Source organism: Pan paniscus, chromosome 6 (genome assembly GCF_029289425.2).
Source record: "Pan paniscus chromosome 6, NHGRI_mPanPan1-v2.0_pri, whole genome shotgun sequence".
Lineage (NCBI taxonomy): Eukaryota > Metazoa > Chordata > Mammalia > Primates > Hominidae > Pan > Pan paniscus.
Genome location: NC_073255.2, coordinates 171,889,747 through 171,907,877, shown reverse-complemented (window position 1 = coordinate 171,907,877; position 18,131 = coordinate 171,889,747). Strand labels below are relative to the sequence as shown.

Here is an 18,131-nt window from a genome sequence, read left to right as displayed (position 1 = left end):
AGCTACAAAAAATAATATGTAGGAATAAATTTAGCCAAAGAGGTGAAATATCTCTACAAGGAAAACTATACAACACTGATGAAAAAAATTGAGGAGGATACAAATAGACATCTCATGTTCATGGATTAGAAGACTTAATATTGTGAAAATGTCCATACTATCCAAAGTTATCTGTTCATTCAATGCACTCCCTATCAAAATACCAATAACATTCTTCACAGAAATGGAAAAAACAATCCTAAAATTTGTGCAGAACCACAGAAGACCCCAAATAGCAAAAGCAAATCCTGAGCAAAAGGAATAAAGCTGGAGGCATCACACTACCAGACTTCAAAATGAAGGCAATAGTAATCAAACCAGAATGGTTAAAAACATAAAAACAGATATGTAGACTAATGAGACAGAACAGAGAACCCCAAAATAAATCTACTTATTTACAGACAACTGATATTTGACAAAGGTGCCAAGAACATTCATAGGGGAATGATAATCTCTTCAATAAACTGTGCCAGGAGAGCTAGATATCAATACACAGAAAAATGAAACTGGACTCCTATCTCTCACCATAAAAAAGGTCAATTCAAAATGGACTAAGAACTTAAATGTAAGACCCCAAACTATGAAACTACCAGAAGAAAACACAAAGGAAATGCTTCAGGACATTGGTCTGATGAAAGATTTTATGGAGAAGACCTCAAAAGCCCAGGCAACTAAAGCAAATATAGGCAAATGGAATTCTATCAAACTGAAAATCTTTTGCACAGCAAAGGAAACAATCAACAGATAATCAAGAGATAACCTGCAGAATGGGAGAAAACATTTGCAATCTGACAAGGGATTAATATCCAGAATATATAAGGGAATTACCTCAATAGCAAAAATAAACAAACAAAAATAACCTACTTTAAAAATGGGCAAATGAGCCAAATAGACATCTCTGAAAAAGAAGACATACAAATGGCCAACAGGTATATGGAACAATGCTCAACAGCACTAATCATCAGAGATATGCAAATTAAAACCACAAGGAGATATGGTCTCATATCTGTTAGAATAGCTATTATCAAAAAGATAAAAGATAACAAGTATTGGAGAGGATGTAGAGAAAAGGGAATCCCTGCACACTTTTGGTGGGAATGCAAATTTGTGCAGTCATTATGGAGAATAATATGGAGGTTACCCAGAAAACTAAAAACAGAACTACCATATGATACAGCAATCCCACTACTGGGTATATATCCAAAAGGAAGGAAATCAGTATGTCAAAGAGATATCTGCACTCTCATGGTCATTGCAGCACTATTCACAACAGCCAAGATATGGAATCAACCTAAGTGTCCATCAACAGATGAAATGATAAAGAAAATATGGTATATATACACAATGGAATAGTATTTAACCATAAAAAAGAACAAAATTCTGTCATCTGTGGCAACAGTGATGAGCTTGGAGGACATTATGTTAAGTGAAATAAGCCAGCCACAGGAAGATAAATACTGCATGTTCTCATTCATATGTAGAAGCTTAAAATGTTGATCTCATAGAAGTAGAGAGTATAGAATAGTGGTTAATAGAAGCAGAGAAGGATAGAGGGGTGGAAAGGATAGTCGAAGGTTGCTTAACAGATACTAATTACAGCTACATATGAGGAATAGGGACTAGTGTTCCATAGAACTATAGGGTGAGTATAATTAACAATTTATTGTGTATTTTCAAATAGCTAGGAGAGCAGATTTTGAATGTACCAAACACAAAGAAATGATAACTGTTTGAGGTGATGCTAATTACCTCAATTTGATCATTATACATTGTATACATGTATCAAAATATCACACTGTACCCCATATGTACAATTATTACATCAACTAAAAATAATAATAAAAGGAAAAAATTTCGAGTTATAGACCATTATTGAAAGAAACATTGCATAAGAAAACTATTCAGGATGAAACAGGTTTGGTACAATTATTATGTCAATTAAAAATAATAAAGGAAAAAATTTTGAGTAATAGACCATTATTGAAAGAAAATTACATAAGAAAGCTATTCAAGATGAAAAAGGTTGGATGGGCTGGGCCCCAACTGCTTGGCCTCCAACCGATTTTCACTGTGGCCCCCATAGTGGTAACTTGCAAAGTGTGGTCTGCAGGTCATCAATGCCAGAATTATCTGAAATCCCATATAAACAATACAAATTATGGGGTGACATCAAAGACCTACTCGGTCAGAAGCTGAGATTTACATAAACTCTTTTGGTAATTCTTTTGTTCACTAAAATTTTAAAACCAGATATTCTATAAGACAACTTGCCAATAATCTTTAAAAATGACAGTGTTGTGAATGACAAAGAAAGGCTGAGCCAATGTTCCAAATTAAGAGAATAAAGAAATATGATAATTCAACGCAATTCATGATCCCGTATTACACCTTGAATTAGATAGTAAGTTTGCTCTAAAGAACACTATTGGGATATTTGGCAAAACTGAATTATATACGATACAAAATAGTGTTGTATCAAGTTGAATTTCCTGATTTTAATGTAAGAGAATGTTCTTTTTCTTAGAGAATGGATAATGGGAAAAAAGATAGATTGATTAATAGAGAGAGAGAGAAAGTTTTTTTACTATTCTTGAAATTATTTTAAAATTAAATGTAAAAAGAAATTAAAATGAGAAAGAGAAAGCCTAAAGAAAAGGCAGTGCCAGTCTTAGGGCAGTGTCAGTCCAACCCCTGTTAGATGACTGGGAATCACTAAAAGGCTTTTTTAGGTAGTGAGGTTGTATAGTCAGATTTGTGTTTCTGGTAAATTACTTTGATGGTAGTATGAAGGGTGTAATTAGAATGACAATATTGGTGGCAGGGAGACTGACTAGAAAACTACAGAACTCCTGGTAAGTGGATGATGATAAGAATCTGAAAAGAATGATGGTAATGATGGTAGTTAAGATAGAGAAAAAGAGATTCTGAGGTAAAATCATACATATTCAGTGGCTGACTGGATATGAGGGACAGAAGTGAAAGTGAGAAAAAAGGATACCAATCAGATTTGTAGCTGGAGTGGTTATGGAGATAGTACTGCCATCAATGTTATTGAGAATATGTGAGGAAGAGCGTTTAGTGTGGAATTAGATGAATTTGAATTTGGATATGTGGGACATCTGTGTGGAGATGTACAGCAGATAGTTACCTACAGGGTCTGAAGCTTTGACAAGAGGTCAAATACATGTATCTATGTATAGGTATATATACACATACATATATGTATTCACACATGCATATATATATATAGTATAACAATATGACATAATAGTTCATGAAAGGCCGAATCTAAGAAGGTTAAATTTAAATTTAACAGGAATAAATTTAAGGTCAAGCACAATGAACCAAATAATAAGTGAAGAAGTAGAGAATGGAGGAGATACAACTTAGCGGTAGCACTATGAAAATAAAACGTTAAAGGTTTGAATATGTGAAATCCAATATGTCAAGATTTTAGAATAATTTTCAAAAGAAGAAATATAATCTTAAACTGCATTAATGGAAAACTAGTATCTATAAAGGAGCAAATAAAAATAAAGATATATTTTGCACTCATTAGACAACATCTGCAATACTGTGTTCAGTTTCATTTAAGCTTGAATAGCAATAAAAAAGAGTAAAATAAAATGGTAAAGGGACTTGAATCACGGTGTTTTATGGATGGTTGAAAGAAACGGAAAATTTCAGGGAAATAAATGACAGCTTTTTAAAAAATAGAGAAGGTATTACAATTGCATTATTTCAAGGAGAATTGGGGAAAATGAGTCAGTTGGAATTATTTACCTTTAAGGTTTCTTCACTATTTTGTGTTATTAGAGAGGACAGATTAAAAGAAGTGGATGAAATTTACAAGGACACATATTTTAAACTTTTTACTGTTAAAGTTTATTGAAAATAAACTTTTTCAATGCTACAGCTCTTTAGCAATGGAATGAATTATATTGCAATTTAGTAAAGTACTTGTCACCAAGTGTAGTCAACCAGAGGTTGGATGAGCCTGGGGCCTGTCATGGGCAGAAGGTGAAACTAGAGCATTCTCAAGGTTTCTCTCTGCTCTAAGATTTGGTGAGATGGGAATGAAAAGATTAGACAATGAGATGAATATTCTTTTGTTTTGGTTTTGACTGGGTGAAATTAAAAGCAAATTGACATACAGTAAATTTCTACTGTTTCCCCTGTGTATTTCTAGAGCTAGAGAGAAAAATAACATTCAGATCATAGGGGACCACTCATTACTGTCTGTGTTCCTATTTTACTCACCCAAACCTTGATTAGGTAATTGTCTTCTGAAATAATCAACCATATAATCATCTGGTTCATTTGGCCTTGTATCTAGAGAAGATGATAAAGATCATAGTAGCATGAAAATAACTCGCCCATTTACATTTCATATTTTTCATCTTTTTTCAAAGTGGAAAATGCTAGTAAATAACTTGTAGACAGTAGTTTAGTTCAATGAAATTAAAATAAGCAGTCTTCAAATGTTACAAATTTTTGTTGCATTTAAAAATGTTCATACCTTTTGGGCCAGCAATTCCTTTTCTAGGAATTTGTTATAAAGAAATAAGAAAACACACAAATAGAGAGTTATAAAGTTTTCATTGTTGTTTACAATAGGAAAAAATTTGGAAACAAAATGTAAGTTTAACACTGGGGGTGGCTTAATTAATAGAATGGAATACTTTGCCACCATTTATTTACATATAAAGAGGTTTATAATATACTGTAATTTAAAATTAAAAAGTAGGTTGCAAAATAATGCGATGATTATGTGATTCATTAACATGGTGTGTATGTGGATAAATATAGGAACGCATTTAAAATAAATATTCTAAAATGTAATGTTTACTTTCTTTTGCTTATCTTTATTTTTAATTTTTGACATTAAAATGTTAACAAAAGAATACATAAAAGTTACTTATAAAAAGCCGCTGAATATGCCTAGCTGACCATTATCAGAAAAAATAAAGTTTAAGTGAATTGACTATTTTAATTATAATAGTATTCTTCCCTTTCCTAGGCATGGTTCTTAGGTTCTTATCTCCACTTATATTTTTAATTATTTTGCTACATCATAAACTAAATGGATATATGAGTGTGTGTGTGCGTGTGTGTGTGTGTGTGTGTAATTAGGTTACCTCGAATCCTTTTGGGAAATAGGTAGATAAATGTACAATAAATAGGTAGATAAATGTACAATAAATTAATATATATATATATACACACACACATAAAAAATTAGGTATTTTAGATAAAATCAAAATATTGCTTAAATTATATGATTCCCCCTGCCAAAGGACCTCAACTAAAGATAAAATGACAGAATTAAGAAAAAAAAAAAAAAACAGAGATGCTAGAGAGTCAGTTAAAGATTCACATCAGACTTAGCAGGTTGCAGTAGAAGCCAATGAACAGTCTATGAATTAATTTCTCTCCTGGGCTCATCTTCTATTAAATTACAAAATGAGAGGGAAAAGATGGGTTTTAAAACATAAATGCCTTTCCCTTTGGGGGCAAGCCTTTCAAAACCTTAGGGATAGCCCTCAAATACGTGGACCTCTCTATTCTCCAATGTAATTGACCACTCCTTTCTCTCTGCTCCCTGGGAACCCTGAACAGACTACTGGCATTGTGTCTATGACACTGCACTTGGATTGTTGTTGTTTCTTTCGTGATTAAATGATGAGGTCCTGCAGGGAAGAAATGGTATCATATACATTTAATATCCCTAGCACCAAGCACAGTGGCAACCTCAAAGTTGTGGCACCAAAAATTCTTAGTTGAGTAAATGAATTAATTGTTTATGAGAAGGTAGAAGCAGAATATTACCTTTCACATCAGAATTTGATTGTTTGTGTCTTTGCAGCAAATGCCCTCTATCATAAACCTAATGGAATGTAGAATCAAAGAAAACAATGCTATTTTATCAACATGAAATGGGGTATATTTCCTATATGATTTATGGTATTGTGCATTTTTAACAAATATTTCTCATTTCATCCTTACAGGTTTAGAATGACCAAAATTATCTTATAAATCAGAATCTTCTAATATTTTTCCCTACACTACTTTTCTCCTGCATCAATGAGTAGAAGAAAATATTGATACTATATTTTGGCAGTAAAGGGGGCTTAAAAATTTTCCACATCACATAGAATGTATTTATAATGAGAAAGAGACAAAAAAATGGTATTCTTATAATCTCACTTATTTAAATTAGAACAACAAACATGGGAAGATAAAAGTGTGAAATGGGTGAAAAGATATAAAATTATGTAAAATATATAAACAGATTGCAAAACTGTGCTTATGTATAAAAAGATGAGGCTGGGCACGGTGCACATCTGTAATCCCAGTACTTAGGGAGGCCGAGGCGGGCAGATCACTTGATGTCAGGAGTTCGAGACAAGCCTGGCCAACATGGTGAAACCCCGCCTCTACTGAAAAAAAAAAAAAAATTAGTGGGGAGTGGTGGCAGTCACCTGTAATCCCAGCTACTTGGAAGGCTGAGGCAGGAGAATTGCTTAAACCCGGGAGGCAGAGGTTGCAGTGAGCTGACATGGTGCCACTGCACTCCAGCCTGGGCGACAGAGCTAGACTCCCTCTCAAAAACAAAACAAAAACAAAAACAACCCACAATAAAAGTAGACTATGAAATGGAGTTAAAAGCTCAAACCCACCTCTTTATATATATAATTGATTGGCAGCAAAAAAATGGGCAAAATCAGTATGAAAATGGGAGAAAACTGTAAAAATCAAAATTTGATTATTGAAGAAAGGAAGAAACATTCTAGAAAAAATTACACAAATTTAAAAGTAGTGATATTATGCAATCACTAGCAAGACAAGGAGTGAAATCAGGCTGAAGAAAATTAGTAAGACTTGATTTGATAAACTCTTGTCATTTTTAGCTCCCATCTCTTAAGTGAAATGATTCTGTGAACCATAATAAACTGTTACATTCAATCCTACAGAAAAATATCACCAGGTCAGTGATCTTATGTACATGAGCTACAATTTCTGACCACAGTAATATATAATTGTTTGTGCTGAAATTCTTCAGAATCAACAAGTAAGAGTGTCTTGGTGGGAAACAAAGTTAACTGAAATATTTAAAAAATAATTTACCAATATTATTTTAGGGATGTATTGATGTCTTCTTATAAGCAAACAAAGTAAGAAATAGTCAGTTCGAGAGCATGAATTTAAGTTGCCCTCAGCCATTTACCTGAGTGAAAGTGAGATTGTTCACTCTTTTTGTGAAAGAGGAGTAGGAATTTCAAGGTAAGTGACCACAATCTGCTATTAGCTTATGGGCACACTTAGAATGTATGCAACTTTCTCAAAGCATTTGACCAAATGAAGATTATTTTCCATTTGGAAGTATCTAACATTAAATATAATGATTTCATACAATTTTAAAAGCTCCAATCAAGAAAGACGCAAATACATGAGCATTTAATATAAAGGGATTTATAATATTTTACATTAAATGTAGCTTGGATACGTGAGGAAAACCACTCTGTGGATATATTTATGAGAACTAAATAAATATGTGTCTTGCAATATATACATTAAAAAAAAATCCCCTAACAAAAACCTATTTTGGTTATTGGGTCCTGCAAATGACTTAACACAGGGGTATCAATGAGAGGATTTGTTTACCATAAATAAAATTTTAATTCCTATTCATATTACATTCCTGAAATAATGTAATTCTAGAAGAGAGAGCAGAGGAAAAGGAGCATTACTCCTTTATAGCCATCTCTGCTCCCTGCAGTACTAAGCCTCTGATGTTGGTCCTCAGGGGTACAGACTTAGGTATATCCACATTCACTTGGGATGACAGTGCTAAGGCAGGGCTCTCTGTCTCTTTCCCTGACCACATTCAGCATTGCTCTTCAGACTAATCCAGTCAAACTTCTTCAAAAGGATAGTTGCAGAGGTCAGTGTTTAAGATTTTTTCTGACTCCAGTAAGGCTCCTCCTAGCTGTCTCTTTCTCCAGTTCTCTCTGGAAAACTAGTCAGTATTCAGTTTAGCTTGTAGCTCCAATGAATCTACCAGTGTTGTTGCAGTAGGTAGCTAATCAGGCATCAGTGGGCAGGAGAGGGCTCCACCAAAACCCCACCAGGAATGTCAGGCATCAGGTGATGGTCAGGCGGTTGTTAACTGTCTCTCTAAAATAATAATTGGTTGCAGCCAGCAGCAGGGAAAGGCAGTCTTTCTACAGATAGGAAACACCTGAGACTGGTGATCAGCCGCTTCCTGATGAGATCTCAGGAGTGAGCTCAAGCATGCGCATTAAGAAACAAAATGGCCGAGTTTAACTGGTATGTGAACGTTTTAAGATTTGACTCAGGGGCATAAGGCAGAAAAAGAGACTGAGGCAAGTTTTAGGGCAGGAGTGGAAGGCAAGAATTGATGTTGCTGCAGACCTGTACGGATTTGCTGCTGGTAAGATAACTTCCACCAGTAATATGTTTGTCCTCCAGAATTTTTTTAAAGCCATAATTGCACTGCTTTTGAGACTGTCCTTAAGCTTAACTTCTCTTTTTCTGGAAAAGATTAGGAGCTATCTGTTTTGTGACCTAGTTTTTCATCAGGGCAAAATTTATAAGCTATGGCTTATGAGCTGGGGATGGAGGAAATGGCACTCTTCCCTCCAAGTGATACCCTGCTTTAGGAGATGAACTGTAGGTGGAGGGGAGGCAGTAGACTTAGGTTTCCTCCATTTGCCTCTCCCAGTGTGGAACCATCATTTTACAAACTAAGATAAGGGCAAGCAGAGCCCAAGAATGCTCAGTGGTGGAGCACCTGAAGTAGAGCCTCTGTCTCATGTACGGGGACTGGGAGAGGAAGGGAGCCCCCATCTCTTGTCCGCACTCACCTGAGTTAGCAACAGACAGCAGGGAGAAGAATAAGACATACTGATATCCTGCCCCTCCTGGGATAGCCCTTTGGTAGCTCTGGGGAGAGGGAGCCCTAATTTTTTCTTGTCTACACTAGTGTGGAGTTTCTGTCTTACCGAGCTGCAGAGTCGGGTGGGGGTAGAGGAAGAGGCAGTCTTGATTGAAATACCACAGGCTCTCACAGTTTTTAATGAATTTTAGTAGACTTTCTTGAATAAATTTTTGTTTCATTTGCTGTATAACCTTAAGACCATTTCAGAGACTTTAAATATCTGTTGTTGTTTGTTGTTGTTGTTGTGGATAATTTCACTAGTTTTGCTGGTGAATGGGTTTGCAGAGCTCTTCCTGTTGTCATGGTAGAAGCTGATGTTTCAGTATCACTGTTTTTATTTTTATACCCTTATATTCCCAGTTAATTTTTCTTAGTTTTAATTTCTTTATTCTTGCTCCCCTGGATGCATCTTTGTAAGCTTCCTCAAATACTTTTTAGAGTAAGGTAAAAGTATAAATGAAATTTAAATATGGCATCTTAATAAGGCCCACCTCTCATCTGTCAAAGATCTTTTGTGTTTTTATAAACAGTAGATAATATGAACAAAATTTTAACTTCTCCTGGGGGAAAATTCGGGTATAAGAAGTATAAGAGAAAATAACTTGCCATTCTCTTTCATTCATTTAAAAAAACTTTAATAACTAGATTAATGAAGATTTACCTCTTGTCCTTCTCTGGCATTTTGGTGGCTTGCTATGGTAGAATTCCTTTCCTTCTTTGTTTTCAAATGTTTTTTCTAGTAAAAGAATCATACTTAAAATCAATATTTAATCAACATATCAAAGAGTACATATGCAGACATGAAATTGTTTCGAGATTCCCACTTCTAAGAAGATGAGAAGTACTTTATTCCTCCCACTAAGTACAACCAAAAATTCTGGGTATTATATAAGAAGCTCTAAAAGATGGAAAGGAGAAGGCAGACTAGCTAGGGAGTTCAAGGCCAGAAGAGTGGCATGATGATGAGTTCACTGGGTTTTCTTTTTGCTTCATATATTCTCGCTTTAAAGCTGGAGAGGCCAGCAACCCAGAAATGCCAGTGAATGCAATTTTAAAAAATCCCTACATAAGCCTGTTCCTTCTAGCCCAAGGACCAGGAGAGGGACAGCCTAAAGAGACCAAAACCTTTTAGATAGTTAACTGTTCTACTCCAGCCTAACACCACAGAAATGACTGTGACTCCCACACCCACCCATGCCAACACAAGCCCAGTGGGAGCGCCCCAACCCCTTTTTCAAGGTAGTGTCAGTGAAGGCTAAGCAGGGGGCCAGGCAAATAAGCATGTGAAAAGATATTCAACATCGTTTAACTGTTATGGAAATGCAAATTAAAACCACAATGAGATAACGCACTTGTCAGAATGGCTAAAATAGAAAATAGTGACAATACCAAATTTTGGTGAGGATGCACAGAAAATGGATTACTCATAAACTGTTCTTGGGAAGGGAAAATTGTACATCCATTTTGGAAAACAGTTTGGCAGTCAATTAAAGAATTAAACATGTATGTACCATAACTACCATACCACCTACCAATTGAACTCCTGGGTTTTTATCTCAGGGAAATGAAGACTTATTTCACATAAACCTGTACACTAATGTTATGTTCATAATGGCCCCAAACTGAAAACAACCCACATGTTCTTCAACAGGTGAATGGTTAAATAGGCTGTGGTAAATCCATATCATGGAATACTGCACAGAAATAAAAAGGAAGAAACTATGGATGTATGCATCAACTTGGGGGTGGGGGATAAGTATTCCAAGAAGTATGCCAACTGATAAAAGCCAATCCCAGCACGTTACATATTGTGTGATTTCACAGGGATGTGAAAAAACATTTGTGAATGATGCATTTACAGAAATGCGGAACAGATTTGTGGTTGCCAGGGGATAACTGCAAGGTAAGGACAGGAGGGAGTGGGTATGGCTTTAAGAGGGCAATATGAGGGATCCTTATGATCATGGAAATGGTCAGCATTTTGACTGCATGAATATAAATAGCCTTATTGTAACATGGCACTGTAATTTTGTAAGATGTTACCATTAGGGGAAACAGAAAACAGGGTCCCTGGCATCTCTCTGAATTATTTCTTACAACAGCAAGTTAATCAAAATTAAAAGTTTAATTTTTAAAAGTTAGAATTTAATTGGTATTATGTTTCATCTGTTTATTCTTTAAAAGTTAACATTTTTATAATGCTAGAAAAATATCTTGATAAAGATGCCTATACTCAAAATACGGCACATAATCAATATCTGACCATTGTAGGGATTCATTTAGTTTTTGAAAATGATCACACAGAATACAAACTTGTTCTTTTTACTGTTATTTTTTACTCCAGAGGGTGTGTGTGTATGTATAACTGCCTGAATTGTGGGCATGGGTATGAATATTTATCCATGAGTGTCCTGATATACATAACTTGGAAAGAGAAGGTGTTTGTGAAATAAAGACTTGCATGGTATTTTAACAAACCCACAGGAATATTTGAGTATAATCCTTTAAAGTATTGAGAGTGGAGAGAGGAGAGTGGAGAGAGGAGAGAGGGAAAGATTGGCAAAGGGAGGGAAAGGGAGAATGTGATGGCACAGGAGAGAATATGGGAGGAGGTAAAACACTTGTTCTTGTGCTATGTGATTGTTTAAAATTTTTTTGAATTTGGACTTTGTCCAAATTTGTTGTTCATGTCCCCAGAACCCATTCCCTCTTCTTCTGGCAACAGTCTTTAATTTTGTTAGAGAATTTAATCCTACCCACTCTCAGTTCTTGAAGTCTGGGTGAATCCTATGAGGGTTTGTCAAATAACCCAGGCTGATGCCGATCAGCACAGTCAATCCTGTTAGTCACAGTGAGTGATTTATGGGTTGACACATGTCTAAACCAGCCTGATAAGAATCATCTTTGCTTTTTTCCCTCTAGCTTTATTGAGGTCTAAACTGACAAATAAAAATTGTATATATTTAAGGTGTACATGATGTTTTAAGGATACATTTTGAAATTATTACCACAATCAAGCTAATTAACACACGTATCACCTCACATAGTTACCACTTATTTTGCTTTTCGTGATGAGAATACTGAAGACCCATTCTCTTAGCAAATTTCAAGTATACAATACAATATTATTAACTATAGTCACCACATTGTACATTAGGTCTTCAAAATGTATTCATCTTAAGGGAGGAGACCACCCCTCATATTGTCTTATGCCCAATTTCTGCCTCCAAAGAAAGAAGAAGTAAAAACTAAAAGGCAGAAATGAAATCCACAAGCAAACAGCCTGGCGCCGCACCCTGGGCCTGGTAGTTAAAGATCGACCCCTGACCTAATCGGTTATTTGCATAAAAAAGGCACTGTGAAGATCCCTGTCCTGTTCAGTTTCTTTCTAATTACCAGTGTATGTAGCCCCCAGTCACGTACCCCCTGCTTGCTCAATCGGTCATGACCCTATCATGCAGACCCCCTTAGAGATGTGAGCGCTTAAAAGGGACAGGAATTGCTCACTCGGGGAGCTCGGCTCTTGAGACAGGAGTCTTGCCAATGCTCCCAGCTGAATAAACCCCTTCCTTCTTTAACTTGGTGTCTGAGGGGTTTTGTCTGCGGCTCTTCCTGCTACACTCTTACAACTGCAAGGTTCATTTATTTATTTATTTATTTATTTTGAGACGGAGTCTTGCACTGTCACTTGGGCTGGAGTGCAGTGGCGCAGTCTCAACTCACTGCAACCTGCACTTCCCAAGTTCAAGTGATTTTCCTTGCCTCAGCCTCCTACGTAGCTGGGATTACGGGCACCCACCACCACACCCAGCTAATTTTTTTTTGTATTTTTAGTAGAGACGGGGTTTCACTATGTTGGCCAGGCTGGTCTTGAACTTCTGACCTCGTGATCCACCTGCATCGGCCTCCCATAGTGCTGGGATTACAGGCATGAGCCACCATGCCCGGCTACAACTGCAAGTTTATACCCTTGACTAACATCTCCCCGACCCCTGGTAATGACCCTTCTATTCTCTATTAGGTCCACTTTTTTAGATTTCACATAAAAGTGAGATCATGTAATATTTGTCTTTCTGTGTTTGGCTTATTTTACGGGGCATAATGTCCTCCAGGTTCAAAGACTAAATGATATTCCAGTATGTACACACACATACATATACACACACCCCTCATCTTTTTTGTTTTGAAATTTTTTTTAATTTTATTTTTATTTTTTATTTTTATTACACTTTAAGTTTTAGGGTACATATGCACAACGTGAAGGTTTGCTACATATGTATACATGTGCCATGTTGGTGTGCTGCACCTGTTAACTTGTCATTTAACATTAGGTATATCTCCTAATGCTATCCCTCCCCGCTCCCCCACTCCACAACAAGCCCCGGTGTGTGATGTTCCCCTTCCTGTGTCCATGTATTCTCATTGTTCAATTCCCACCTATGAGTGAGAACATGCGGTGTTTGGTTTTTTGTCCTTGTGATAGTTTGCTGAGAAAGATGGTTTCCAGCTTCATCCATGTCCCTACAAAGGACATGAACTCATCATTTTTTATGGCTGCATAGTACTCTATGGTGTATATGTGCCACATTTTCTCAATCCAGTCTATCATTGTTGGACATTTGGGTTGGTTCCAAGACTTTGCTATTGTGAATAGTGCCTCAATAAACATACGTGTGCATGTGTCTTTATAGCAGCATGTTTTATAATCCTCTGGGTATATACCCAGTAATGGGAAGGCTGGGTCAAATGGTATTTCTAGTTCTAAATCCCTGAGGAATTGCCACACTGACTTCCACAATGGTTGAACTAGTTTACACTCCCACCAACAGTGTGAAAGTGTTCCTATTTCTCCACATCCTCTCCAGCACCTGTTGTTTCCTGACTTTTTAATGATTGCCATTCTAACTGGTGTGAGATGGTATCTCATTGTGGTTTTGATTTGCATTTCTCTGATGGCCAGTGATGATGAGCATTTTTTTCATGTGTCTTTTGGCTACATAAATGTCTTCTTTTGAGAAGTGTCTGTTCATATCCTTCGCCCACTTTTTGATGGGGTTGTTTGTTTTTTTCTTGTAAATTTGTTTGAGTTCATTGTAGATTTTAGATATTAGCCCTTTGTCAGATGACTAGATTGCAAAAATTTTCTCCCATTCTATAGGTTGCCTGTTCACTCTGATGGTAGTTTCTTTTGCTGTGCAGAAGCTCTTTAGTTTAATTAGATCCCATTTGTCAATTTTGGCTTTTGTTGCCATTGCTTTTGGTGTTTTAGACATGAAGTCCTTGCCCATGCCTATGTCCTGAATGGTATTGCCTAGGTTTTCTTCTAGGGTTTTTATGGTTTTAGGTCTAACATTTAAGTCTTTAATCCATCTTGAATTAATTTTTGTATAAGGTGTAAGGAAGGGATCCTGTTTCAGCTTTCTACATATGGCTAGCCAGTTTTCCCAGCACCATTTAAAAATAGGGAATCCTTTCCCCATTTCTTGTTTTTGTCAGGTTTGTCAAAGATCAGATAGTTGTAGTTATGCTGCATTATTTCTGAGGGCTCTGTTCTGCTCCATTGGTCTATCTCTCTGTTTTGGTACCAGTACCATGCTGTTTTGGTTACTGTAGCCTTGTAGTATAGTTTGAAGTCAGGTAGTGTGATGCCTCCAGCTTTGTTCTTTTGGCTTAGGATTGACTTGGCAATGCGGGCTCTTTTTTGGTTCCATATGAACTTTAAAGTAGTTTTTTCCAATTCTGTGAAGAAAGTCATTGGTAACTTGATGGGGATGGCATTGAATCTACAAATTACCTTGGGCAGTGTGGTAATTTCTGCCATTTTCACGATGAAAATGGTGAAAATTTACCATTTTCACGATATTGATTCTTCCTACCCATGAGCATGGAATGTTCTTCCATTGTTTGTATCCTCTTTTATTTCATTGAGCTGTGGTTTGTAGTTCTCCTTGAAGAGGTCCTTCACGTCTCTTGTAAGTTGGATTCCTAGGTATTTTATTCTCTTTGAAGCAGTTGTGAATGGGAGTTCACTGATGATTTGGCTCTCTGTCTGTTATCGCTGTATAAGAATGCTTGTGAATTTTTCACATTGATTTTGTATCCTGAGACTTTGCTGAAGTTGCCTATAAGCTTAAGGAGATTTTGGGCTGAGACGATGGGGTTTTCTAGATATACAATCATGTCATCTGCAAACAGGGACAATTTGACTTCCTCTTTTCCTAACTGAATACCCTTTATTTCTTTCTCCTGCCTGATTTCCCTGGCCAGAACTTCCAACACTATGTTGAATAGGAGTGGTGACAGAGGGCATCCCTGTCTTGTGCCAGTTTTCAAAGGGAATGCTTCCAGTTTTTGCCCATTCAGTATGATATTGGCTGTGGGTTTGTCATAGATAGCTCTTATTATTTTGAGATACATCCCATCAATACCTAATTTATTGAGAGTTTTTAGCATGAAGCGTTGTCAAATTTTGTCAAAGGCCTTTTCTGCATCTATTGAGATAATCATATGGTTTTTGTCGTTGGTTCTGTTTATATGCTGGATTATGTTTATTGATTTGCGTATGTTGAACCAGCCTTGCATCTCAGGGATGAAGCCCACTTGATTATGGTGGATAAGCTTTTTGATGTGCTGTTGGATTCGGTTTGCCAGTATTTTATTGAGGATTTTTGCATCAATGTTCATCAAGGATATTGGTCTAAAATTCTCTTTTTTTGTGGTATCTCTGCCAAGCTTTGGTATCAGGATGATGCTGGCCTCATAAAATGAGTTAGGGAGGATTCCCTCTTTTTCTAGTGATTGGAATAGTTTCAGAAGGAATGGTACCAGCTCCTCCTTGTACATCTGGTAGAATTCGGCTGTGAATCCATCTGGTCCTGGACTTTTTCTGGTTGGTAAGCTATTAATTATTGCCTCCATTTCAGAGCCTGTTATTGGTCTATTCAGAGATTCAACTTCTTCCTGGTTTAGTCTTGGGAGGGTGTATGTGTCGAGGAATTTGTCCATTTCTTCTAGATTTTCTAGTTTATTTGCATAGAGGTGTTTATAGTATTCTCTGATGGTAGTTTGTATTTCTGTGGCATTGGTGGTGATATCCCCTTTGTCATTTTTTATTGCGTCTATTTGATTCTTCTCTCTTTTCTTATTAGTCTTGCTAGCGGTCTATCAATTTTGTTGATGTTTTCAAAAAACCAGCTCCTGGATTCATTGATTTTTTGAAGGGTTTTTTGTGTCTCTATTTCCTTCAGTTCTGCTCTGATCTTAGTTATTTCTTGCCTTCTGCTAGCTTTTGAATGTGTTTGCTCTTGCTTCTCTAGTTCTTTTAATTGTGATGTTAGGGTGTCAATTTTAGATATTTCCTGCTTTCTCTTGTGGGCATTTAGTGCTATAAATTTCCCTCTACACACTGCTTTGAATGTGTCCCAGAGATTCTGGTATGTTTTGTCTTTGTTCTCGTTGGTTTCAAAGAACATCTTTATTTCTGCCTTCATTCCGTTATGTACCCAGTAGTCATTCAGGAGCAGGTTGTTCAGTTTCCATGCAGTTGAGCAGTTCTGAATGAGTTTCTTAATCCTGAGTTCTAGTTTGATTGCTCTGTGGTCTGAGAGACAGTTTGTTATCATTTCTGTTCTTTTACATTTTCTGAGGAGTGCTTTACTTCCAACTATGTGGTCAATTTTGGAATAGGTGTGGTGTGGTGCTGAAAAGAATGTATATTCTGTTGATTTGGGGTGGAGAGTTCTGTAGATGTCTATTACATCCGCTTAGTGCAGAGCTGAGTTCAGTTCCTGGATATCCTTGTTAACTTTCTGTCTTGTTGATCTGTCTAATGTTGACAGTGGGGTGTTAAAGTCTCCCATTATTATTGTGTGGGAGTCTAAGTCTCTGTAGGTCTCTAAGGACTTGCTTTATGAATCTGGGTGCTCCTGTATTGGGTGCATATATATTTAGGATAGTTAGCTCTTCTTGTTGAATTGATCCCTTTACCATTATGTAATGGCCTTCTTTGTCGCCTTTGATCTTTGTTGATTTAAAGTCTGTTTTATCAGAGACTAGGATTGCAACCCCTGCCTTTTTTTGTTTTCATTTGCTTGATAGATCTTCCTCCATCCCTTTATTTTGAGCCTATTTGTGTCTCCACATGAGATGGGTTTCCTGAATACAGCACACTGATGGGTCTTGACCCTTTATCCAATTTGCCAGTCTGTCTTTTAATTGGAGCATTTAGCCCATTTACATTTAAGGTTAATATTGTTATGTGTGAATTTGATCCTGTCATGATGTTAGCTGGTTATTTTGCTAGTTAGTTGATGCAGTTTCTTCCTAGCATCGATGGTCCTTACAATTTGGCATGTTTTTGCAGTGGCTGGTACTGGTTGTTCCTTTCCATGTTTAGTGCTTCCTTCAGGAGCTCTTTTAGGGCAGGCCTGCTGGTGACAAAAATCTCTCAACATTTGCTTGTCTGTAAGGTATTTTATTTCTCCTTCACTTATGAAGTTTAGTTTGGCCGGATATGGAATTCTGGGTTGAAAATTCTTTTCTTTAAGGATGTTGAATATTGGCCCCCACTCTCTTCTGGCTTGTAGAGTTTCTGCCGAGAGATCAGCTGTTAGTCTGATGGGCTTCCCTTTGTGGGTAACCCGACCTTTCTCTCTGGCTGCCCTTAACATTTTTTCCTTCATTTCAACTTTGGTGAATCTGACAATTATGTGTCTTGGAGATGCTCTTCTCGAGGAGTGTCTTTGCGGTGTTCTCTGTATTTCCTGAATTTGAATGTTGGCCTGCCTTGCTAGATTGGGGAAGTTCTCCTGGATAATATCCTGCAGAGTGTTTTCCAACTTGGTTCCATTCTCCCCGTCACTTTCAGGTACACGAAGCAGACGTAGATTTGGTCTTTTCACATAGTCCCATATTTCTTGGAGGTTTGTTGGTTTCTTTTTATTCTTTTTTCTCTAAACTTCTCTTCTCACTTCATTACATTCATTTGATCTTCCATCACTGATACCCTTTCTTCCAGTTGATCGAATCGGCTACTGAGGCTTGTGCATTCATCACATAGTTCTTGTGCCATGGTTTTCAGCTCCATCAGGTCCTTTAAGGACTTCTCTGCATTGGTTATTCTAGTTAGCCA

The 18,131-nt window shown here is 36.8% G+C and overlaps 1 protein-coding gene and 1 long non-coding RNA gene across 6 annotated transcripts in view; one reads left to right on the top strand and one right to left on the bottom strand.

Moving 5' to 3' along the window:
• Window positions 1-18,131, bottom strand: part of AGBL3 (AGBL carboxypeptidase 3) — a 156,605-nt gene that overhangs the window by 51,032 nt on the left and 87,442 nt on the right. For all 5 annotated transcript variants that reach the window (XM_063606103.1, XM_055115389.2, XM_055115391.2 and 2 more), the window contains 3 exons: window positions 9,663-9,737; window positions 5,869-5,926; window positions 4,300-4,371 (listed from right to left, as the gene is read on the bottom strand). In XM_063606103.1, coding sequence (XP_063462173.1) covers window positions 4,300-4,371; window positions 5,869-5,926; window positions 9,663-9,737 — 205 coding nt within the window. The remainder of the gene's footprint in view (window positions 1-4,299; window positions 4,372-5,868; window positions 5,927-9,662; window positions 9,738-18,131) is intronic.
• Window positions 8,403-18,131, top strand: part of LOC117981122 (uncharacterized) — a 313,442-nt gene continuing 303,713 nt past the window's right edge. The window contains exon 1 of the long non-coding RNA XR_004672658.3: window positions 8,403-8,494. This is a non-coding gene — a long non-coding RNA (uncharacterized LOC117981122). The remainder of the gene's footprint in view (window positions 8,495-18,131) is intronic.